At 43.8% G+C, this 24745-nt stretch overlaps 2 protein-coding genes across 4 annotated transcripts; both read right to left on the bottom strand.

Moving 5' to 3' along the window:
• Positions 1-1254: 1254 nt before the first annotated feature.
• On the bottom strand, positions 1255-16916 carry CCDC62 (coiled-coil domain containing 62). 3 transcript variants are annotated; one of them, XM_051785831.1, is made up of 11 exons: positions 16885-16916; positions 15181-15331; positions 14716-14908; positions 14013-14179; positions 13171-13272; positions 12672-12843; positions 12485-12586; positions 11783-11871; positions 10932-11029; positions 6434-6611; positions 1255-5821 (listed from the first exon to the last, which is right to left on the bottom strand). In XM_051785831.1, exons 1-11 carry the CDS (start codon positions 16899-16901, stop codon positions 5687-5689), a joined length of 1404 nt encoding a protein of 467 aa, XP_051641791.1. In that variant the 5' UTR covers positions 16902-16916; the 3' UTR covers positions 1255-5686. The 3 variants fall into 3 exon arrangements, with proteins under 3 accessions (XP_051641791.1, XP_051641789.1, XP_051641790.1); XM_051785829.1 differs by lacking the exons at positions 1255-5821; positions 6434-6611 and adding an exon at positions 9431-10334; XM_051785830.1 differs by lacking the exons at positions 1255-5821; positions 6434-6611; positions 16885-16916 and adding exons at positions 9431-10334; positions 15564-15640.
• Positions 16917-17088: 172 nt separating this feature from the next.
• On the bottom strand, positions 17089-24742 carry DENR (density regulated re-initiation and release factor). Its single transcript, XM_051785832.1, has 8 exons — positions 24433-24742; positions 23206-23320; positions 22213-22232; positions 21862-21946; positions 21317-21403; positions 19140-19256; positions 18010-18149; positions 17089-17368 (listed from the first exon to the last, which is right to left on the bottom strand). Exons 2-8 carry the CDS (start codon positions 23309-23311, stop codon positions 17324-17326), a joined length of 600 nt encoding a protein of 199 aa, XP_051641792.1. The 5' UTR covers positions 23312-23320; positions 24433-24742; the 3' UTR covers positions 17089-17323.
• Positions 24743-24745: the final 3 nt, after the last annotated feature.

Below are 24745 nucleotides of genomic sequence, written 5' to 3'. Positions count from 1 at the left end.
CGCGGTCCCGGGCGGGGACACGGGGAGGGGACACGGGGAGGGGACGCGTCCCCACCGCCCCCGCGGGCACCGAGACGATTCCCCAGCTCAGGGAACACCACACACGGCGGGGACGGCCCCGCGCGACAATCCCCTCTCGTCCCTATTAGCCATCTCCTCCCCTCGCCCAATACACCTGCACACACACACACACGGGGCACGTTAAGGACCCCGGAGCTCCATCGCCACCTTCTTCCCTTTAGGAAAGTCGCGAGCAGAGCGCGCATCCACCCTGCGGAAAGGCCGCGGCTGAACAGAAGCTTTGTTGTCTTTAATAATAATTCGGTTCGAGGATACAATAGCAAAGGGCTCCCTGGAGTATTTGAGCTGCTTCCAGAAATAAGGCACCGGGTTTGAAGTGTTTCCATACGATTGTGGTAAATAATGCAGTTGGCTTGTAAGTCAGTCAGTGCTGAATAAATTAACCCCAACATTCCCCTTCTTTCCATTCCACAAAACCAGGGCAGCCCTGACACAAAATCCTAGAGCTCTGCAGATCCTTGTTGCACCACTTGAGCTCAGTTTTCTGTATTGATTTTAAAGCCATCAGTGGGGCATTTTAAACTCACAAGGAGTTTAAACTCAGAATTCATCCAGTAAACTCAAACACATTTAAACCAGAGACCACAGCTCCTGCTTGGAAGTTGCACCAATTTCTCTGTAAAGCTGCTGGGCAGCTTCAGAGTGAGCAGCATGGTATTGTTATCACTGGCTTTTTAGGGGGAATTTTTGTCATAGCCACAGCAGGAGATTCTGAGTATGGAGCCTGGAAATGTTCTGGACAGGTAGAGGAATAAATGCACTACAAAGGCTTGTGGAAACTGGCAAAGAGATGGAGCAGCTGAGCTTCCCTCAGTCAGCTGCTCTGATCAGAACCGGTCAACTAATTTTGGGGCAATTAGTACCTGAAAGAAAGGATGTCATTGGGGTAATTAAAGAGAAAGCAGAAAACTACATGAAAGAGTTAACAAGGGGAGTCCATGGAGTGTTGTGTTTCACTGCAATTAATTGGTGGCAGTGGATGCAGCCAGAGACTCCCACCCTTGGCTGCCCCCACGCAGGAAAAACGTTGGCACAGCTCTGGGGACTTGCCACAGGTGTTCCCAACTGCTCCCAACCTGCACAGGACCGACCAGCCAGCTTGTGTCTGTGCTCAGAACCATCAGGAATTAAGTACTAAATATATTGGACAGTGTGTTAAACAGGCAAAAAAGACACAGCAAAGTATCACCTTTATTATCTTATTTGATCTTTTAGTTAAAAAATAAGTTCAAACTGTGATAACAGAATGTGTCTTGCCCAATAGGCAAAGATAAAACCAGGTTAAATGCTAAAAAAAAAGGTCACATGATGCTTGGCTGCTGCTCTACAGTGCAAACAGAGCCCACACACACCTGATCCTATAAACTTTTGCTGGAAGAACCAGCTCCTGAGTGTGAAAGAGTTGTTCTGCCCATGTTGTGGGTGACAGCTCTCCCATTTCAATTCATTTCCCAGTTCCTGCTTACAACACTAATTGGGAACTTCCTATAAACATTATTCATCTCTCTGCACAAGGCAAGAAGTCCAGAACAAAAACAATATACTAACAACAGAAAGAAAAAGCATACTTGGCTGTGTCATACTCTATAAATACTTCTGAGCAACCATAAAAAAATAAAAAGATTAAAAAAATACTTCCTATGTTGTAACAATTACACACTTCAGATTCTTAAAAAACAAGCTAGTGTTTAACCTGAGCTCTCAGCTATAAAAATAGCTTTGTTAATCTTGGCATAATTCTGTGTTTTATTTCAACATAAAACACATTCCCGCAGAGTCACATCTTTTCACCACTTGTGGGTCTTTCAGACACTCAGAGAATCATGTTAAAAAATGAGGTAACTTTCCATTGTAACTGCTGGGTTGATCTTGAGTCCTCAGAATTACTTCTGTGTTAGAAACTTCTTAATCTACTACAGAAAATTAAAAGATTTTTATTCAAAAGCAGGAACGTTTCCTTTAAAATATATAAAATATATAAAGCAACCACATGTAAAAATACACACATTTTTACACTGCAAACAGAATAAGAACACAGAGTAAAAATATAAACAGGAGAAAGGTAAAAGCACTTTACAGAAAGGCACAGTCTCAGGGGTACCAAAGGGGTGTTTGGGAATAAAAGCTTCCCAGTTTGCTTTGTGAAAAGGAGTGATCTTTGTGTCCCTGGCCAGTCCCTGAGTCACCATTTAGGAGCAGTGGCACATGCTATGTTGTCCAAAACTGAATATAGCCCTTTACTCACTGCTTTCCTCAGTTCTTCAACTCTCCCCCACCCAATCTCCCTCTAAAGACAAAACAACTGACTGATGAGAATGGCTCAATCCCTGGCAGCCAGAGAGGAAATTACCCTGATGTTTGTCAGTGCACCTGCCCTCAAATGGTTTCAAAGCAATTTTAAACCCGAACAAACACAACCAAAATCAATTTGGTCACTTCTGTGTATGAAGCTGCACAAATGTTGTTATTTCTGGACCTGCTACCAACTCTGCTTCGGATTTATCCGATCACAGCCATTCAGTGCCTTTTAACACACAAAGAAAATGGGAATTGTGCATTAGGCAGTGACTTGCAGAGTCACTAACTCTTGTCGTGGATGTACAGTGGATTGTGGGTGCGTTTGTTCCACTGGCTCTTTCTCACTTGAAGCAAATGGGATTATTTCTGTAGGCTCAGCACACACTCCCCACTCTGCTGCCTCAGCACAGGGCTCAGCACTTTTGGGGATTTGCTCCTGAAACTTCTGAACATCAGTGGTTTCAGGATGCAACTCACAGTGTTGGCTTCAACCTATAAAACCTCCGGCTGCTTTTACCTCGGGGCTCTTTTTAGGAAAAGAGCAGCTCTGCACAGGAGCATTTCAGCATTCCAGCTACTCAGCATCCACCTCCTCCCAGTGCCCCATTAGCTGCACTCCACAGACACGATGGATTTTGGGAGAAGACTCAGTGTCTCCAGGCTTAATGCAGGAACAGCAGAATGTGAGGGTGCTACAAACCACCCCCACTCCCCGGGGCACAGAGGGTTTGGCTCCACAGGGGAGAAACAGCTCAGGGACTGTAGTTGGAATATCTGAGAGGGAACTGAGCACCAGTTCCCTGCTGGATCGAAGCTGATCTATATGAGAAACCCAGAAAGCCACAAAGCTTCACAACCCAGCTGGCTCTGATACCCTCCCTCTGCAGGCAGGAGCTTGGTTGTGTCAGCACTGGAAGATTTCTTTTTTTTGCCGGTTTTTCTCCTCATTGTTGCTGGTTCTTATTCAGTTTCAAGTGGTGTTCAGGATCTTAACCATATCTGGTTACTCTTTTGTCCTCAGAACCAGACAATGTGGTGCCTATTGCAAGCATCCATTCCACATCAGGGGAACAAATAATCAGAGAGTGAGAAATTTCCTGATTCCAAAAGAAAAAACAATCTGCTGTGGGCAAGGCTGCTTGGGATATTCTGAAACAGCTCTATTCAATACATTCTACTTTTGGGGCTCTGAGCCCAGGAACAATATTCTAAAACAGCCCTTGGCCTTGGCCCTGGAAAACACTTCCCAATCTCTCATTCAACAATGTTCACATCCTTGATCCTGTTATCTGTAACACACAGAAGGGCTTTAACTACAATAAGCAGCCTGCAGGTACTGGGGAATGGAGCTGTGAGATCTGACTGCCCAGAGGATGAGGAACACGCATGAGGAAAGTTTAATTATTTGACTAAAGGAATTATTTGCTGCCTTAATATCTATTTGCTGTTACAGTACTCACAAGAGTTTTACTGGAAATGCACTTAGAATCCTGTGCCAGGCTCATCTCAGAAATCCATAATGCGTATTAATATTGCAGATGCATTTATAAAAAGAGAAGCAAACAAATAAAGATCAAGTTGAAAACACCTTCATGCTCATGGAACATCAAAAGTTAAGAAGGAAGCTTAGCATCTCTTTCTTCTGCAGCAGATAACTGGCTTTTGTGCAGAGTTTCTGCAAGTTCTGTTGTCTATATTGTAATGCAAAAACCCTACCTGGAAATCAAAGGACTCGGAGAATAGAAATTCCAGAGCTGCCAGGTTCAAGCTGGCATTCTCAATTCCCTCTTCTCCTCCCTCCCCCAAGCAGGGCACAGAATCCAACCCATACAAATTCTTACTGATTAAATTCTAAGGTATTTATTATGTTTTAAAGCTCAGTTTAAAACCGCCCCAGGTAAGCCTGGTTTTAAGCACAGATTAGTTGGCCTGCATAGATTAACTAAAACACGCTTGACGAGTTTTTACCCAGAACTGCTCTGAAAGTAGATCAAAGTTTCACAGATGTGGCTCAGGATCTGCTCCCCCAGTACCCACGAGCCTGCTTTATGTTCTATCCACTAAAGCCCCAGTTCTGAACGAGAAGCCAATTTCCAAGCTCAGAAATGCAGGCTCAGGTTCTAAAGCAGAGTGGCCGAGCTGTGACGTGCCAACCAGTCAGCAGGAGCCAGACAGCTGATGGGGCTGGGCAGGAGCCACAAGCAAGCCCTGTGTTGTAGGGAGCTTTTCAGGAATCCTCCTACATGGATTTGCAAAAGACTAAACTGCTGCTGTCTTCCCTGCTGAATGAAATCCTGCAGAGGAGCTGCCGAACAAAATCTCCTTTCAGTTTATGCAAACGTTGGCACAACAACCTTTACACTCACTCACTCAGTCCCAGCACAGCGAAGGGTTTATGGCTCTGAATGTTATAAAAATTGCTTTGTCTGTTACTTACAGAAACGTTGTTCTGGTCAAGTTCATCTGAGGCTAAAAGGAGTCCAGCATTTTCAGAGGGAGGTGATGTGTGAGGAGAAAGCAGCCTGCTCTAAATCCAAGAGCCTAAATCCTCCCTTTGGGACGTGTATCAGCACAAGTGGACTCATTTCTAGTGACAAATGGTACAACCTCCTTGTCAAACAGGGTAGAAATTCTTATTTATAAAAACAAGCAAGTGACTCCTTCTCCAGTTATTCCACAATTATGTCCACATACCCAACAAGAACTCCCTATCAGTGCTCATGCTCATAAAATAAGCTGCCAGACAGCCACATACAGGGGGTTTTTTTTTGACCACTGAGTATATGCTCTGACCCTGCAATGAAGGAACTGAAAATAACCTACAAACCCCCGAAATTTATTAAAGCTGCGTGTCTGGTTTAAATTCATACCCAAAACTATCCTATATATCACCTATTCCCTATACTGCCCTCCTTTCCACGAACAGAATAATAAGCAGTTCTGACTCTAAGCCTCTGGGGCAGCAGAGTGGTGAGTGTGCACTGAGCCTGAGAAATCATCTCAAGTGCTTCAAGTGAGAAAGAACCAGTGTTCATTTTTTTCTAGGCCTCCTACAGCTTGCCCCAAAATGACTTCTTCCTTCCATCTGTTTAGACACATGCAAAAGTCAAATCCTGTCATGACCTTGAGGATCCTCTAAAAGAATCCTATAAAAAATTCAAGTACTTGCAGCTAAGGCAGGCAGGAATTGTCTCTATCTTATAAACAATATCCCCCTCGTGCTTTGCTAATGGAGTGCAAGTCAAGCATAAGGGATAGGATGTTCCCAATCAGTATTCCTGAGCATCTCAACCTATGGGAGAACAATCTATACTATATCCATGTGGCTGCTCTTTGGAATAAAGTGAGGGCTCTGGGGGAGAAGGCTGAGGTTCAGACGAGCAATCATCTGTCCAGACTCAGCCACAGCACGATGCAGCTTCATCAGCATGGAACTGGTGTCCTGGAGGAGACAGAAAGGGAGACAAAGTTACCAATATGGAATATTTCAAAGGGTTCTAACACACCAAGAATCAGCATTTTAATCTTGAAATGTTTCAGTTCAAAGCACTGCAATGTAACAGGCCCTGTCTAACTGCTGGTGTTTCTAATAAACACAGAGCTCTTTGCTAGTGCCAGTTTTGTAGCAGATTTTCACATGCATTTATACAGAGCACACACAAGAGCAGTACTTCAGGGATAAAGGGCAGAACAAAGAAAGACATGAGAAAGCAGGAAAACCAGGCAGAACAGGAAAGAAACAGTGTCCAACAGCTTCTGATAACTGTGTCCACATGTACTCAGATACTCAGTGGAATTACCTATTAGCCAGCATCCATTCTCCTAAAGCTTTTCATTCCAAAAGCTTATATATGTATTTTCAAAACTCATTTATACTTTTGCTGTCCAAGACATATTGAGACAACGAGGAGCTATTTTGAAAAAGTATTTTGTCACCTTTGCCTTAAGCCTGCTGTCTCATCATTTGAGTCCCTAGTTCTTCCATGCCGGGAGACATTTGCAGTCATAATTCCCCTTAAAATCAACCAAGGACATTCTGCAATAAGATACTGACTGTGTCCACGGCAGCACTGCAGCATCTGTTTGTTGGCTTAGTCACTGCCAGGTCACTGATGTGCAGAGGGGAGTCTTCACCAGTGAATTCCACAGATCTCTGAGATGTGTTGCTCTCCTGGGCGGTTGTCAAACGGGGAGAATCCAAGTGGTAGAAACTCACACCCGTGTTTTCTTCACTGTTAAAAAAGAAATTAAGACATTGGAAGAAACAGTATCACCATCCTTTTTGAACTTTCAAAGGGAAAATCGTGGGACAACATAAATAACCGTGGGCCCTGAGCCAAGAAAACCATGGAGCATCAGGGATTACCCTGTTCCTCCCGTGTTTAACAGCTTCCTTAGATCACCTTTATCCCCCGAGGACGTTGGTTTGACATTCAAACAGTTCCAATCAGCTCCATGACCATGTGCTTGAGTGTGTATTTAACCTTGCACACAAAAGGCAGTACTTGTTCCTCCCAATACTCTGCTACTCCTCTCATACCCAAGTCCCTTTTTGGTTTTAATCAACCCTTAGGCAAATGAATATTTGTAGGTGTACCTTTCAAGGGAATTTCACAGTCTTTTACAGTCCTCATCTCTCCTCAGAGATCACAGGAAAGCTTTCCCAAAGAGGCTTTACTTTATTTGTTTTTAAATACAGGAGCAAACCATAATCATTACACTTCTGAACACAACAGAAACACAGTCTGGATCAGTAAATAATTTAAAAGGATGTGTATTTTAGAGAAAATACTATCTTTGAATTGATAACATTTAATTAAATACTCTTTAGATATTTTGGTGTAACAATGCCTGTCAAGACTCTTACAAATAGGTGTATTTTTAAATGAAATTCAATCTGGGAAAAAGCCCTCATGAGAGTGGCCAGCTCACGAGTGTCTGCTGTGTCCCATTTCACTCCAGTAAAACACTGGGATACAACAGGCTCTCTTCTAAGAGAGAAAAGCTCATGTTTCTGTGCTGCTGACAAGGAAAGGTTCTGTGCAGACGTGAGGGAACAAGCTGCAGCAGCCTGGAACAGGGATGGGAGGGGATGTGATGGGCACAGCTGGTTTTGGAGAACACACAGGTTGTGAGGGATGGGGGAAACAGCTTTGATTTGGAGGCAGAGAGATGGCTCAGGAATAGGTGGCTTAGTCCAGACTGAACAACTAACTACCTGCTGATGCTCCACCTTTAAAACAAGAATTGAGATAAAAATCCAAAGGCAGCAAATGTTGGTCCAACATAAATGAAGTCACCAAGTCAGAGCACACAGAAACCATTCCTGCACTCTGGGATTTCACAATCCCCCTTGCTGTTGGAGAAGGTATTTGATTTAAATAGCCTTCTTGTTGGTTGTTCCAGAATTCAGGAACTCATGTCAAAAATATTTGCTGGGCCGACAGGGAGGTGCCAGCACCCTTCCCTAACACAAACTACATCATCAGCACTATGAAACCAGCAGTGGAAAACTGGAGGATCCAGATTCAAGTCCCAGGAGGAATGTTGTGTTTGGTCTCTGCCATTAATCCCTCCTCAGAAGCAATACTCCTGCCTTCCTCCCATTCAGAGGGAGAGGATTTGTTCCCCGGCAAATCCAAGTCAGCAGAGGTTGGAGAGCAGACAGTCTGGGATTTGCACTGAGCCAATCCATCTCCAATGAGCAGGGCCCCAGGACCAAGTGTGGGCATCAAGAAAACCAGATAGTTCAGCAGCAAATCCCAGATGGGCAGCACAGCCCCCCGCACTGAGGGATCTCTGCTCTATATGCACTGTCTGGGTTGAGACTGTTCCTTTTCCCCTAAAATTCACTTAAGGACAAGACAAATAGGACAGGACAAAAAGTGAAAGCAGTTTTCATTATCCAGCCTCAGAAGGGATTTGGAGGTATGGCAGTGTGTCATTGGTGCTGCTGGGGGAATAGATAAGAAAGGTCAGGGTAGATGTAAGGGGAGTCCTTTGAATGATTTAGAGACAGTGGAAACCAGAGAGAGCCCACACCACACATGAGGCTCAGCTAAGCCCTGGGGGAATGTGCCAGGACAGCATTCTTTTTCAGTGGCTGCCCATTCACCTTGTTTCTGAACAGGTCTGTCTCACTGCAGCAGCGATTTCTATGATATTTCTGTTTTAAAAGCCATGCAGACTGAAAGCATCCATACATCAGATCTCCCTGTTCCATAACATTAATCTGGTTGGATGTAGGGCAGACTTGCTGGCAAACATTCACAGCAGGTTTAAACAGCTGTTCATTTACTGTACTTGTCAAACTACCAGCTGGAAAGATTCTCCTCTGGCTAAAAGGCAGCTACGAAATCTCTGTAAAACTTCAGAAATCCTTCTGAAATAGAGCTGGTAAATCAGTTTTTTGAAAGGAGATAAAGGAACCAAGACAACAAATCCACAGCAAGCCCCAGCTCTGGATGCCTTTGCTTGTGCAAGCATAAAGCCACTTCTGTAAATGTGAAGCAGCATTTTTATCTTGGATATTTTCCCACACCACTGAGACATCTGAGTCTTTTCCTGACATTTCTGAGCATTAGAAACCTCCTTCTGCTAATCCCCCATGTGCCCTTTTCCTCCCCCAGCATAAACAGAGGGATAGAGTCCCATGAACTGGAGAGTGGACAGATTGCTGTCCTTTCAATCTTGCCATCTCGTTTCTTGCCCTGAGTGAGGCAGCAGCCTGTGCTCAGAGCCTGTCCTAGATTCGTGCCCAGCCATGGTGTGATTTCTCAACAGAAATAACACAGTCACCAAAGCATCACATAAAACCTGGATCTGTTCCTTGCCTCACAGAAACACCACTGCACAACTCTGGGCAGAACATATTTTACCCACCAGAGTTACAAGCAACATCATAAGATTTTTAAAATCTGTGTTTTTCTCAATTAGTTTATATGGCAAGTTCTGTGGTGTTGCAGCTTCTCCTGCCCACGCAGCTCTTGAGGATAAGAGATGAGAAAAAAATAAATGCATAAAAATAGAATCATGATACTTTAAGAGCTATTTTTATTTTAAATTCGCCGCTTTTCAAGTTGGTAGACTAATTTTAAAAAAACAGTTACTTTATAAACATCACTTGAGATACTATTGAGAGCTTATACACCCAAGCTTCTACATAACTACAGCTCATACCAATCTCTTAAATGTAAAAAGCTCATAACCTTTATGAGCTGGCACATTTCATCTATTGAGTAGAATCCAAACAGCTGCAATCTTTTCCACTGCATACGCTTCCATCTCTTTCTATGGGTTTGAAAATCTCCAACCATTCCTGATCTGACACTGGCTTCCACCGGGCACTTGCACTTGTGCTGGAGTTCCCAATGCAGGAGTCAGATTCAGACTTGCGAATCCCAGAAGACTCTCTCCTTTTTTGGCCAAACTGAATTCCAGGTCTCTCTTCCCAGGTTTTACTTTTCTTACCAGTTTTGTCAGACGTGGTGCCGTTCTGGATCAAAGTACTTTGCAAATCTACACGAGTTCTGATGTTACGCCAATGCTCATAGGGAGGTATAGATGTCTCAAAGGTTTGCTGGTCTCTGCTTTCCACTCCCTTGTCACCAATTTCCCTGTTTCTCAATGGTCTTGTATTGTTTGCCTCACGAAATATTTCACTGTCTAGCTCATCAAAGCTTGATGCAACATCCTGCTTTTCTCCTTCTTCCGTGAGGACAGCCAAGCCTTTCACAACTTTTTGACACGGCTTTAAGAAGGCTGAGGTAGTTTCCTCCAAGTCTGATGCATTCAGTAACTGTCTATTATCTACTCCACACATCTCAAGGGTGGTTTTTACCCTACTTTCTGGAAATGGTGCAGTTCCCCACTCCTTGTACATCCTGTGGCTGCCCTCAGTCCTACCCATGTGTGTCTTGCTGTGGCTTTCAGAGGCAGAGAATGTCACCCCTGTGCTACAACGGCACGATAAAAACAAGTCAGAAACACTGCAGGTAAAGAGCACCCACCACTGCACTCCCAAAGCTCTACACTAACACAGGCTGCTGCCACAGCTCTGTGGGAGCTCAAATGCCAACAGACAGATGTATCCTGCCAAAACCTGACAGAACTCTGCCCAGATTTGGCTGTTACTTTCCAAAATCAGTCTGAGATTTCCTCATGTTTTATACAGTGTGGTGATTCTATCTGAACCTCCAGGGTGTGCACCAATTCCCTAATTTAAAGTTTACTTCCTGAAATAAACTTCGCTTTTTAAACAAAAGCAGGAGCAAGCCAGATTAACACCTCTACCACCAGACTATTTCATTTTCTAAAAAATCATGAGCTGTCTGGCCTGACACAACACTTCAGTCTGTGACTGATGTTTATGGTGTCTCCTGACCAAATAAAAAACAAGGTATTTGAGAACTTCACTGGATGTTTGTGGTCGAGTCCAGCAAAGCCACCCTGACCCAGCACACACCTCTGGGAGGATGTGAGTTGTGTTTGAACAGTGAAGTCTCTCTCTGAGAACAAACTATTTAAAAAAAAAAAAAAAAAGATTACTTTACCTCCTTTTGCTTGCCATCTTTTCATGCTTTTGCCTTGAGGCCTGAGGGCTCTCTGAGTTGCCATAAGGGAACTGTAAGTCACTCTGTTTTGCAAGGATCTGGTAAAGACAGGGATGGGCATTAGTGAAAGTCTGGGCTGCAGGAACATCGCTTGTCTTCCAAAAAACACCCTCAAGTGTTTTTATAAACTAATACCCATAGCCAAACTATTGTCACAGACTTCCAAATCTGAGAGGACATCTTTGCATGTATTAGGAAAATAACATTTTGCGGCAATAAACAGGATTTCTATTAAAGAATTCAGTGCTCTTCTAAGATGGCACCACAAATACAATATCATTACCATTACTTGATATTTAGTACATGTTGTTATTATGTTGTTCAATGTTACAGAACTGCAGGTGATCATGGGATTTGGCTTTTACTGCAGGGGATTTTTTTGTGAAGCTAATGCAGAAGATAACATACCTACCAATTATTTGCAATTAAAAAAAAATGGAACATGCCTTGAGAACCTCAAGTGAGAGCAGGTGAACACACAGGGTTTAAGTCTCTCTTGATCTGTCAGCAGACCATGTCCCTCAGGCTGCTGAGTTCACCTTGGGCAGGTGTGTACACCCCAGTCCTGCTGCCCTTCACATGACTTCCCCAGCCTGGCACCACAGGCTGTGCAGTTTAACACCAAAAAATTAACATTGTACAGCTACCCCAGCATGGTAGAAACAGAAAATTTGATAGTTTTCCTTAATTAATAATAGCCAGATCTAAGTTTTTTGCACTGTTCCAAGCAGGTCTGATGTTCCTGAAAATGCTTTTGTAACCTCAGAGCAGGAACACGATCGGGGCTGTACCTCTCGCAAACTGGATAACTCCTTTTCAATCCGCGCTTGTTTAGACTTGGCAAACAGATAAAGTTCATCTTTCCTCTCGGCTTTCTCCACTGTTTCAAAACATAGGTCATTGTTTAATTACTCACAGTGAGTAGACACAAAAGCAAGTGCTTTTGCTAATGCTGTGTAGCAGTAGGAGGTGGTACTGAACCAAACCAAAAGCATTTTCTTAAGATCAACAGGATCTGTTTCCCCTCCCAATTAAAAAGAGCACAAACCCATAAGACAACTAAACAATCAAGTATTTTCCTTCAACTTTTCCTCAGCACCTGGATTTATTTTACTAGCAGCAATAATGTGCTTCATTGACTGACTTATTTAACTTTCTCAGAAAGGAATGGGGGAAAGAGGGAAAAGAGGAGACATGAAAGACTCAAAAGTTTTCAGGAGAGACCACTCTGAGCCATTTATTCCTCCACGTGTAATCATTTTGGTGAACTTTGTGCTTTCACAAGATTCTATAAACTGTCCCTGTAGAACTGTCCCTGCAGAAGCCCCAGATATTGCTTTGACACAAGAATGGCACACAAGGGATATTCCTTTATTAAACTGCAAGGAAGGTAGATAAGAAGCTGCCTCCTTCACACATATTAGCGAATTGCTGTCTAGGAGTCCCTGAGCTGTTGAAAGCTAAGGCATGAAAAGCCAACTGCCCACCCTTACCTGCCAGCGCCAGCTCACTCTTCAAGCAGCCATTTTCATGTTTCAGGTGAAGGATTTCTTCGTGCTGCTTGCTGTTCTCCTCCATCTTTTCAGAGAGGACATCTACAAAACAAAATGTGGTATTTCCCAGAATGAAAAGGAACCGTGCTGGTCTACACTAAATTAAGAACCCAGAATAAACATTTACCTTTCAGCTTATTTGTTTGAAGCATTAGCTCTTTCAGTGTCAATCTGAGCCCTTTCTGTTCTCTGTTGAGACAGAAATCCTCTGACTTCACTGCACGCAATGCACTCTCCAGCTTTTTTAATTTGCACGTAAACTCATTAATGTGATCAGTTGTTTCAATTAAAGCATTGTCCTGAAACAGGAAACAGAATGTATTCTTAATTTTTATATTATGGATGGATTTTGACAAACCAACAATGCATCCTACTGCAGTAGTTACAGTGACTTCATAGATTTTCTTTTGAGCTCTTGAGGAACAAAAACCAAAATCAAAGCCTGGAAATGGGCTTGTTTATGAAAATAAACCAGTTTGTTGTTTGTTGACCACTTTTCCCTTCTCAAACAAGCCTAAGATTTAAACATGAGAGAGGTCAAGAGTGACAGAACCCCCGTGGTACAGTCACCAACAACTGCACTGCAGAGTGACCACATCCAGTGCCCATGAGAAGACAGATGTTACCTTCAGCCTGAGCATAGTGAGGAGCTCCTGTTCTCTTGCTTGCAGTTGGCCTGTTTTAACTGACAGCTCCAAAACTGAGCAGTGGAGATCCTGATTTTTCTCCTAGAGAACATAAATAAGTGTCAGCTATTGCTTCAGTGATTCAAAGTCAGTATTTTTTCCAGCAAATGCATCCATGACGTTATTTAAACACTGAGTGGCAATGTGGGATCCTGAGCAAGGTGGAGGAAAGAGGGCTGGAGTAAAAATTGTTCTCCACTGTGCTTGTGATCAAGGGTCTTAACACCCTGCCCTTCTTAGTTCAATTAGACAGATAAAATGCTTGATAAAATACTGCTTGACTTCATTGCATACAGAGGGAAAATTAGCCCAATCATACAATCATTGACAAATCACTTAAAAAATTCTAGAACCCTTGAAGACCAATTACTCTCATATACTTAAACCAGTTTCAGAATGTTACAGTTCATCACAGTAATCAAGCTCTAAATAAAACCTGGAACTCCCTATTCAAGCACCCAGTACTGCTCTGGGGACAGCACTGCCTTCTGCAATCCCAGTGCCTGACATTTTTGGAGGCAAGCTGGTTCTGAGCAGGGCTCCCAAAAACTAAGCAGACAAACAGCAAACTCCAAACTGTAGCTTAGAAAAGTTTTTCCCCTCACCCTCTTTTTTTACCCAACAAATAAGACCTTTACTTTGATCTCACATTACTGTACTAAAAGACAAATGCAACTCAGGAGCCCTAATATGAATTATTTATTCACCAGTGAAATTCTCAAATGCCACTGGCATCCTGTACATGCACAGACTGCAAAACCAGAGCATTACTCGACCCCTACCTCCAGAGCCTGGCAGTGAACAGATGAATCTGTTACTTTTTGAGTCAGCTCTTTAAACTTCTGTTGTGTATTTTCAAGTGTTGCCTGACTGTCGTTCTGCTGAGATTCTACGAACTTTAACCTTTTGCTCAGTGATTTTATAATTGCATTTTTGTTGTTCAGCTCACCTGAAAAGAAAGGAGACAAGGTTGTCTGTGAGAAAACAGCTCAGAGACCGTGATACAATTTTTTAAATCTCGGAAAGATTTTTTTTTTTAAATCTCAGAAATAATTTAATCCAGTTGTTTTAAAATCGTGCGATTCAGAAATGAACAACTGCTCAGAGCTGCCAGGTGTTTCACTGGGTGGTTTGTGGGTGATGTCAGAGCTGTGCAGCATAACCTCAGGGCTCTGCAGCACACCAGCAAGTTGCAAATTGTTCTTTCTCCCCCACATTTATTTAATCAGATTATTTTTTAAAGAATTCACAGAAGCAATTTACACATTCAAACGAGAAAGAGCCTTCTGATTACCACACCCCCTCCCAGATCAGATCACTTCAGTACCATGGTGGAAGTCTAGGTCTCAGAAAGAGACAATGCAATTTAAAGACTGAAAGGTAGGAAATGGTTCTTTACATGACGCAAAGCTCTTACTGAGGGGTCGAAGCACCTGAATATACTTAAAAGACCAAAATCTTATTCTTCATATTCACAACACTTACTGGTCAACAAGCTGCATCGTTCTGCTAAAGTCAGTATTTTGTGGCGATCACCTTCCCAGGCCTGGATGTGTCTCTGATGCACAGCAACCATGTCATTGAGCTCCCTGTCACGCTCTTTCAGTTCTGCAATTAAAAGCTGGAGTTCTTGTCTCTGTTTCTTAATGATGCTGTTCTCATGATCTGGGCTAAGTGCCTATAAAAGGTGAGATATGGAATGCATTTCAACACAAGCAAGCGACAAGTTCCCTGGTAATAAACTCGAGCGTTTTATTTTAAGTTGAAATACGTTTATATTATAAATAGAAACCATTCCAAAAAGTTCCTCACGGTCGTGGCCCTTGGCTTGAAACCCTCCGCAGTACAAAGTGGTACCACCTGTGGTCCATGACTCAAGCCGTCGGCAGCACAATGAGTAATTTCCTGCCAAAAATAGAGCGGATTGTTAACGGCACTTTCATGTTTTACCTGGGACGAAGAAGAGCGCAGCAGTGATGAACTCATGGGGGACCGGGGGCCAGAGCGCTGCCAGGCATTCGCGGACACCGGGACCTGTTCGGGGCTGCCACGTCCACCATGGGGGCTCCCGAGCCCAGCACCCCTGAGGCTGCTCCGAACTCTGAGGGAGGACAAGCGCCGTTGAGCGCGGACCGAGGCGGGGGCGGCCCCGCGGCCTCGCCCAGGCCTGAGAGGGGCCCTGAGGTACCACCGCGCCGGGCGGGCCGGCCTCCCTCCCCGGGGCGGCCTGCGGGGCCCCCGCGCTGTCCCGCACGGCTGGGCCGGCCCCTCCCGACGCCGGGGGGTTCCCGTGCCCTCAGCCCCGCTCCCCCCGCCCGCCGCCCCCGACCCACCGCCGCCGCACGCCGTTGGTGGAAGCTCCGCCCCGCGGGGCGGCGGGGCCGCAGGTTCGAGACCCGGGGCTGAAGGTTCGAGACCCGGCACCACCGGTTAGAATCCCGGGGCCGCAGGTTCGAGACCCGGGGCTGAAGGTTCGAGACCCGGCACCACCGGTTAGAATCCCGGCGCCGCCGGTTAGAATCCCGGGACCGCAAGTTCGAGTCCCGGGGCCCGCCCCTGGGGCTGGGGCTGCTAGAAAAACGCGGTAATTAATAACGTTGTTAATAGGGTAAGGCTAAGAGTAAGAGCCTAGTGGGATGGTACAGGCTGGAGGTGACTACCCTGCACATCTTGGGTCAAGACAATTAGATAAAATGCAGAATACTGCTTGACTTTGTTGCATGCAGAGGAAAAATTAGCCCAATCATACAATCATTGACAAATCACTTAAAAAAATTCTAGAACCCTTGAAGACCAATTCTTTTCAGATCCTTAAACCAGTTCCAGAATGTTACAGTTCATCACAGTAATCAAGCTCTAAATAAAACCTGGAACTCCCTATCCAAGCACCCAGAACTGCTCTGGGGACAGCACTGCCTTCTGCAATCCCAGTGCCTGACATTTTTGGAGGCAAGCTGGTTCTGAGCAGGGCTCCCAAAAACTAAGCAGACAAACAGCAAACTCCAAATTTTAGCTTAGAAAAGAATTCTAAGAGTTGAATGGGACAACTACAGATAGTTCTCTGCAGGTACACCATTCCCTACTGCAGAGATACAGTTATCTCTGGAGATACACCATTCCCAACTAAACCAAAGGTTTATAAACAAAGATCACTGAAAAACAAAATTTATGGGTGGAGAACAGGGCGTGTGATACTTCAGCCCCTCCCTTTTCAACTTGCAGTGACAGGAGCACGTCACTTCCAGGACTGTGACACCAGGGAGCATTTATTGTTATTAAATGGAGCAGTAAAATAAAAAGCACCAAATTGATGCTCGAGGCTGTTTGTGGGAGTACAGAGAGTAGAGTGTGCAGCTGGACCCTCCTCACCTGCTAACAGAGCCCCTGGAATATGCTCACTATTAATTTGTGTTCATTACTACTATTTTTGAACCAGCAGCACACTAAAAGCATAAAGCCACAACAGTTGCCTCCCCTAGAAGCCCAGCAGGGTTAGGAGATGGTTTGGAATTACGAAAACAGGATGAACTTTCAAGTCATATTCACATATTCCTCAGTGTTTCCACTTACTAGAATAAATAATTCACTTGGCAGTGATTTACAACGGAACTGCCTGACCACTTCAGGACTCACTGTCCTTCAGTGTTAACAAACCTTAAGATTTGTTCCATCCTGATTTCTAAAATTCTCTGCAGGTAGGCCCAAGGTACAAGTGTCCGTATATCAGCCACATGCCTTATTCAGTTAAGCTCAGCAGAAAGTACAGCAGATGAAAAACAAGCTTTCAATGACTTAAGCTCTTCTTTTCCTGTAAGATAGTTTGAGGAAAGTATATGTAAAAAATACCAGATACTGTACTCAGTGAGGAACAGTAATTTTATTTAAATCTACTTCATGCGTAAGCATGGTAGAACCCCGATTTAACTTTGGCAAATATCACAACAAAAAGAAAAAAATAAACAAGCAGCCTATACAGAACAGTGAAAATGCCAAGGGTGTGGGTTCTCCACAGTTTCACTGCAGAGCAAATGGATTTAGAAGCCTCACTTTGGCTATATCATTTATAACCATTTAATTAAATAAAGGTAGTCTTTCACTTCTTGACTTCTCCAAGGTCTTCGATGCTGTCATCATCCACCTAGGAAAAAAAGCAAAACACAGCAAAGTAAATGTATTTTCTTCTTACATGTCTCATTTAATATTCACTCCTGTAAATGTAATGAAGTGTGGGAGAAGTAAACAGCACCATCCCAGACTCCCTGCTGTAAATTCTGTGTGAGTGACATGTGCTCATGGGACACAGCTGAGCCTAACAGAGCTCAGAATAAAGACAGGCCTATGGAGTTATTTCAGAAAGAATTCCACTTGGGAAATACCAGGACAAGGGAGAGTCAGAGAAAGCATTTGCAATTACAGCTCTCAACCATCAATTTTGGTCCAATCCCAAATTAGCTTCTTTTCTGAAGCACAAGCGTGTAGGGTTTGGGTTTGTTTGTTTGTTTTAATTCTGCAATATTTTAAGAGGTGTTGAAAAATAGGATGGCAATGTAAGAATAGTCAGACATTCACTGTTAAGAAATGGTCACAAAGAAGCCACAGATTCGACAGCTGGACTCATTCTGACATGCCTCCCTCACTTTAGGGTGGGAATGCAACAACTGCTCTTCTATTTTTGTGCAACAGTCTGTGCTGCCAAAGATGAAACCTTTTCTGAAATCGTCAGAAAGTCACAGGTTATTGTGGAAAAGTAGAGTCCTGACAGAAGGAAAGGTTTATTACCTCAGGCCACTTCTCCTGGATTACATCAATAATGTCATCTGTAAAATCCCCCTGAATGATGATTTCATCTTCTCCTGTTACTGAGGCACCGCAGGAAAATTTCTGAGCAAAGAACCTTTGTGCTTCCTTAAGATCGATTTCTGTTGAGGGGAAAATGGACAATTTAAGTACAGTCACTGACATTAAAGTATTTTCTCAGGTTCAAAGGCAAAATCTTGCTTTAACTGTTGAAAAAGTGGTAGTTAACAGCTGAAGCCTTGCTATGGTTTCCATTGAAAACAAAGCCTGTTGTTTGCACCCAAAACATCTGACTCTACAGATCCAGTAAATTCTTCAAAATAAAAATTGCTGAATGTCCCCTACATGTTCTGTTCATGGGGGCCTGTGCTGGACACGCTCACCAGAAAAGCACATGCAGAAATGTTTAAAAAACACCTCCACCTCCTATGGTTATTGAACAAGTTTTTCCACAGTGGTGTTATTTCCAGAAACATGTCCCAACACTTTTTGAGACTGGCTTCCAGCACAAGGGTACCCAGTTTAGACCAAGGTATTACTGATCCCTCAAGAAATCGGATGATACTCTCATAGAGGAAATATGGGACATGGCTTGTTAATCCAAAAAAGGTTAAAACTTACCTTTCTAACAGAGTTTGTGATCAATGTGTGAAGTAAGATGTTGTTACAAACACCAAGTGGTTATTTGCAGCTGAACCAAAGCTATGCAGGACAGCATTAAGCTGGCAATCATTTGACTGTCTTATTAGAAAGGCAGTTCAAGCTTTACTTAAACAGTCTCAAGAACAGGTGAATTTAATTGCTAATAACATATTTTCAGGTTTGATGGAAATAAGAGGGTTTTTAAAATAAACATCTTCATAATTAAAGACAATAGACTAGTCTGAAGCCTAACAAGTGAAACCCTGTTTCAAAAAATCCATAGCCCTATTTGTTTGAAAAAACATGGAAATAAAGACTTAAATAATTTATCCCTGAGAGAAGTCAGTGTACCTCTGGAACTGCTAAAAGCACCTTGGGACTTTCACCTCACACAGACAGAAGCAGGTCACTCAGTAGAATATGATCAGAAGAAATATCATGAGGTTAAAGGCAGGTTAAAGTCAACTCACCAAACGTTGCCAGGCCACACACTCTTGTGACGTATTTTTTCTTTGCTCTGGGAATTTTAGCTATCGTGACTTTCTGTGGTACAGTCTTCTTTTTCTGTTTTATCTGACCTCTTCCACCTTTAAAAGAGAGCATAAGGTTACATGATTAGTTAAATGATGATATACTTCATCAAAGAAAAAAACATATAAGGTCAGATTTAATCCCTATTAACAAAGAAACTGTTATCGCCCCAACTGCGTTGGTAGCAAAAATGTATTTTGCATATTGTCTCGGGTTTATTATTATTTAAGAAAGATCCTCTGTCCCCAAAGCTCAATATTAAGAGAAATAATAATATATACATGTCAAATGTGCATTCCAGTACGGGCTGCACAGCAGAACCCCACTACAATTAGCAAAACAGGGCTTTTCCCCACACTTTACTAATCACTGTGCTTGGCCTGCATTTAACTGCTCTTTCAGGAATTGTTCTTTGGTTTGTAGTCTGAGGAACAAACTGTTATTTTAATGTTTTTCATGAGTTTAACATCCCTAGGGCCTGTGTCCGAGGCAAAGCAACCTCCCCACGTTCATCTACCGCGGCCACGAGCCGGGTCACACAGCAGATTAAATTCTGGATGTCCAAGCACGACCCCAGAACGAACCAGACACTGATATAGGAACCAGCACCTCCGAAACGAGGCAAAACTGCACATGATTGAACATCATCTTTCCTCCTGTCTGTTTCTAGGCCAACCTGTGGGAACACTTCTCATACTGGGCATTTATTAGTCTGAGCAAAGCCTGGAAAAGTTACATCCCGCTAATTAGGATTCTTCGAGGCAGATTAAGATCTCGGCTGACTTTGTGTACAGTCATCAAATTACTGCAGGGTAACCAAAGTTTGATGTTCCTGAGCCTTCCCAGGATGAAAACCTAAAGAATTTAGAACAAGCAAACTAACCCCTGTGACTATTTCTTTTTTCTAACACACAGCACTTTCAATTCTACATTATTACAAACTGATCTCTGATAATTTTAAAGACAGTAAATTTCTGTCTTAAAATTGCTTCAGCAAATTCCTGCAGCGTCTTTGTAAGTGTAGGCTTGGTTTTCCTCATCCTCTCTCTTTGCATTCAATCTTAAACCATCATGCTTAACACCAGACTGTAAGTCTTCATGAAACTTTAGATATTACGAGAAAATCCCTAAATATTTTAAACACTCTTATTTCAGAACCAAAACCCAGACTGAAAACTAACTGTACCATCACACACAATAATTTAATGCTGAAAGAAAATGTCCTGAAATCTCTGGGAAAAGCATCCAAGCTACAGAACATAAATTACTGTTGTCACTAGACACTGCCTACTGGCAAAGCAAACAAAACTGGTTACCAAGACACAAAAATAAAACCTCTGCAGTGATGTGTGGCTTAAAATGTGAATCTAACTTGGTATTAACCATAATTTCTGAAGCACTAGACACAACTGGCACTGCACAGGCAAATATCTATTAATAACAATCCCAGCACTCTGATTTATGGTGGAAAGTATGTTAATTAATTAAACAGCAAAAACTGCAATGATAGAAGATAAAAGTGTGTTTAAGTAGTTTCATATAATTTTTTTACGTTCCAAAGCTGAGTTTTGAAACTGTTTTTCATTAGTATTGCTGCAAAGAGATGTAGCTCTTAGTGGAGACACAGGTAACAGATTTAAAAGCATAAAACCAAATCCTGTTACGTGAATACAGAGAGGAGGAAGGAACAAAGGCAAAAGCAGAGTCATGAGGCATTCATGGAGGAAAGCAGTCTTTGTTCTACTCTGCAAACAACCTATAAACTGCTGCTAAACAGGGCAGGAACGGGTATTCCGGGAGGAATGCCAGCTGATTTTAGTTGGGAAGAACTGCTCCCTGAATAAGTGTGATAGCCGTGACTGGAACCATGAGACACAGGATGCAGGTCCCCTTTCCCTGGCTATCCCTATTCCTGCTCTCCAACGTTTCCATCAGCACAGATCACCACACCAACTGCTGCCACCAGGAGAAAGATATTCACTGTTTTCTGTGCAGTCACAGCACAGCTCACAACCAAAATCCGAGGAATTTGTGCCCTGGTCCAGACCAGCAGGTGAGAAAGGGATGCCCCAAACTGCTTATAAATCAGTACCACAATCAACTATTTAGACCTTGCCTCTCTTTTGCTTCTTCTTCTCTTCTTCTTCTCCTCCCACATTTCCTTGGCCTTCTCCAACCCCAGCTTCTTGTTTAGGTGAATTTTCTTAAATGCATCAGAAAGGAGTGAGGGGAAAAAGAACAAAATTAGTGGTCAGACACTGACAGCCTTCCAGAAACAGGATGGTACAATGATATTTTGTTAAATCAGTAAACTCTGCTGAAATGCAGCAGCCCCTTGACTGATGCATGTTACATCTTCATTACAGTACTTATGCAAATTAAATAAGTGCTAATGTTAACACTGAAATTCCAAATGCTACTGAACAAGTTCCCAATCATTAATGACCTTTCCTCCAGCCATTCACAGCAGCCTGGACAGATGCAAAATCCAGTGAACTAACTTTGATGGGAAACAAGCACACGGGTGACTGGTTACAGCTGAAACCTTAAGAAAGCTCAAATATTATTACTGAAACTACACGTTGATTATTTAGTGGTTTCTGACATTATCAAACATATTTCACAGCATCCAAAAGCTTGGAAAACACACAAGATTCTTACCTACTGTAAGTTTTGCAAACTCATCTGGAAAATTCTTTTCTAACCATTGTCTGCATTTAGTCACATCAGGCATGTATTCACAGTACTAGAGAAAAATCACATGAATGTTGTTAGTGGAGGCAAGACAAAATACATCACAAATACACCAAAATATATTTGCTATTCAGCTCAGCCATTTCTCCTTAAGATGACTGAATATAAATATTAGCACATAAGAAACCTCATGTTATCCTAATGATGACAGTGGCTGGAGCACAATTAAGACAAGACAGAGAATATCAGGAAGAATCATCATAGTCAGGAATCACAGGACAGAAGGAAAAAATTCAGACAAAAAAATAATTAACTCACCTCTGTTGGCAATGAACAGACTGGAGAAAGAAGAGGAGAAAAAAAAAATCACATTACAAAAAGAAGTTCTCCACTTACAGCCTTAGTGTTAAATTCCAAAGCAAAGAATCAGAGAATATTCTGAGTTGGAAGGACCCACAAGGATCATCGAGTCCAACTCTTAGCCCTGCTTACATCAGAACTTCTGGTTATAATCCCATACTGGCTCAAAACCATTAATGTATTGATGCCATTCCACATTTTAATTCCTCTCTTGTTAGACCTGTGCTCACATGTTCTGCATTAGGATACAACCACCACAGCAAGAGTCAGTGAGGGAAGGAGAAGCCTTAAGCTTTGGGATAAGTTACAGAAAGAAACAATAGTTTTACCTGAGGCAAAAGATACACCCAATAAAATACCACATGGTTTGGTCACCTTTCCTTTTTCCAAGAGCTGCCAAAGTCCCAAAGAGGGACTTGGCCCCACAACCACCCAAACCAACGTGCAGATTTTCACACACAACAGGGACTATTTCCTAATCCCTGAAACTGTATTCAAGCCCAAAGCAAAGTGACAAACCTACCTAAAAAACATACCTAAATTATTTACTTCCCTTTAAATTTCACCCACATAACTACAATGTAATGTAAAGAATAATTCTACACACAGTTCAATTAGTCCCATGTATTCCATTTTTCATTGTCACACTAAAGCTCAGAGGCCTTTTCTGTGCTTTACTGGCTTTCTGCAGGAAGAGATCGGAGCTCCCACTCCTTTCACACCCAGAGAGCTGTCAATCCTGTCTCTCAGGGGGGAAGATCCCTACATTTCACCAAAAATATGTGGGATAAAATACACAACAAAGCTGTTTCAGAAAGAGAATCAGAAAGGTCGAGCTGACCAGGGTCCAGCTTCTCAATAAAATCTGACCAAAAGAGACTCTCTCTTTCTCTGTGCCCTCACAAACAGCACACTGTAGGGATCATGGACAGCTGCCCTTCCAGCACTTGCCTCCGCAGTAGAGGACCCGGAGGGGGTAGTCGGCGTCTGACCTGGCACCGCTCCTCCCGTCCCCTCTGCAGTCAGGGACCACGGGCTCGGCGACATCCGTGGCCATGTCACACGCCTGGGGGGCACAGAACAGAAGAATCAGGACCCAACTTCTGGGTTTGAGTTAGTCCCATCCCTCCCAGCTCAACAAGAATTCCAGAGACTCAAGAATCCCAGAGAAAACAGGTACAAGCGTAAGAAGTGTAAGAGAGATCAGGGAGGAAAAAACAGGAGTCAAATAATAATTAAAACATATGGGGGAAATGGCTACAAAAGATACCAAGCAGTATGGAATTCTAGCACATTACTGCCACAAAATGCATTGTAAACAAAGGAAGACCTTTAGGAAACCCACATGGAATTACAGAACACTGGGTTAAGCACAATGTGAATAATCATGTCAATCAGTGACATATGAACAGCAGGGGCACTGAGGAGTAGGGGAGGGACCTCTCACATACTAGCAAAGAAAAGGGGTCATTTAAATCTGTGCCTGAAGAATTACAATCCGAGGACACTGGCAAAAAGCCTCAAACACTACAAAACAAGCAAACCAAACTCAGCCAGCTAATGGACTTAATGCTGGTTTGCATGCACAGGTTCTCAGGCCAGGGGCTTAGAAAGCAGGAGTGAAGAAGGAAAGAGTTTGGAATACACAAGAAATCCCCCAGGGCCATGGGAGCAAACAGGACGTGAGAGGGAGCCTTGGAGCCAGGACAAGCTGTGCTGGGCAGTGAGGAATGTTGAGGGAAAATGCCAGGGCTCCAGAGGGGTGAGGTTTGGGATAGGGGGACAAGGAGAGGCAGGAGATGGTCACAGCGAGACGAAGGATCTTGGGGTACCCATGGAGACCCCAAATGGGGGAAGAAGAGTGCTGGCTGGTTATGGGGCAAAAGCGAGGGTAGGTCGGGAGGAAGGGTGATGGAAAACCAGACACAGTGGGGATCATGGACATGGTGGGATGGGGGAACAGAGCTGCGGGAATGGGGGGGATAGAGCTGAGGAGAAGGGGGGGATAGAGCTGAGAGTATAGAGAGGATAGGGGGGATAGAAGTGAGGGGATGGGGGGCGGAGCTCACAGGATGGGGGGCAGAGCTGAGGGGAAGGGAGGATAGAGCTGAGGGGAAGGGGGTGCACAGAGCTGAGGGGATGGGGGGGGCACAGCCGAGGAAATGGGACTCCGGGTACCTGAGGAGGGTCGGGCTCGCAGCGCGGGGCGGTGCCGGGGCTGAGGGAGAGGCGGGCGCCAGGTACCCGAGCGGGGAGGATGCTGCGGTACCAGCGCCGGGGGGGTCCCTGCGAGGGGCCCTCCGGAGAAGATGGAGCTGGGCGGGAGGCGCTGGGCGGGGGCTGAGCGGGGCAGGGGGCCCCGGGGGCGGCGGTGGCGGTACCGGAGGCCCCTCGGGCCGCGGCGGGTCCCGGTCCCTCACCCCGCGCGCACGTGCGCCCGCCCCAGCGCCGCCGTCTCGCGAGAGGGGCGGGTACGGTGTGGCCCCACCAG

This window comes from Manacus candei, unplaced genomic scaffold (assembly GCF_025592945.1).
Source record: "Manacus candei isolate 608988 ecotype Guabito, Panama unplaced genomic scaffold, ASM2559294v1 h1tg000020l, whole genome shotgun sequence".
In the NCBI taxonomy this organism is placed as follows: domain Eukaryota; kingdom Metazoa; phylum Chordata; class Aves; order Passeriformes; family Pipridae; genus Manacus; species Manacus candei.
This window is presented reverse-complemented; position numbering and strand designations above follow the sequence as displayed.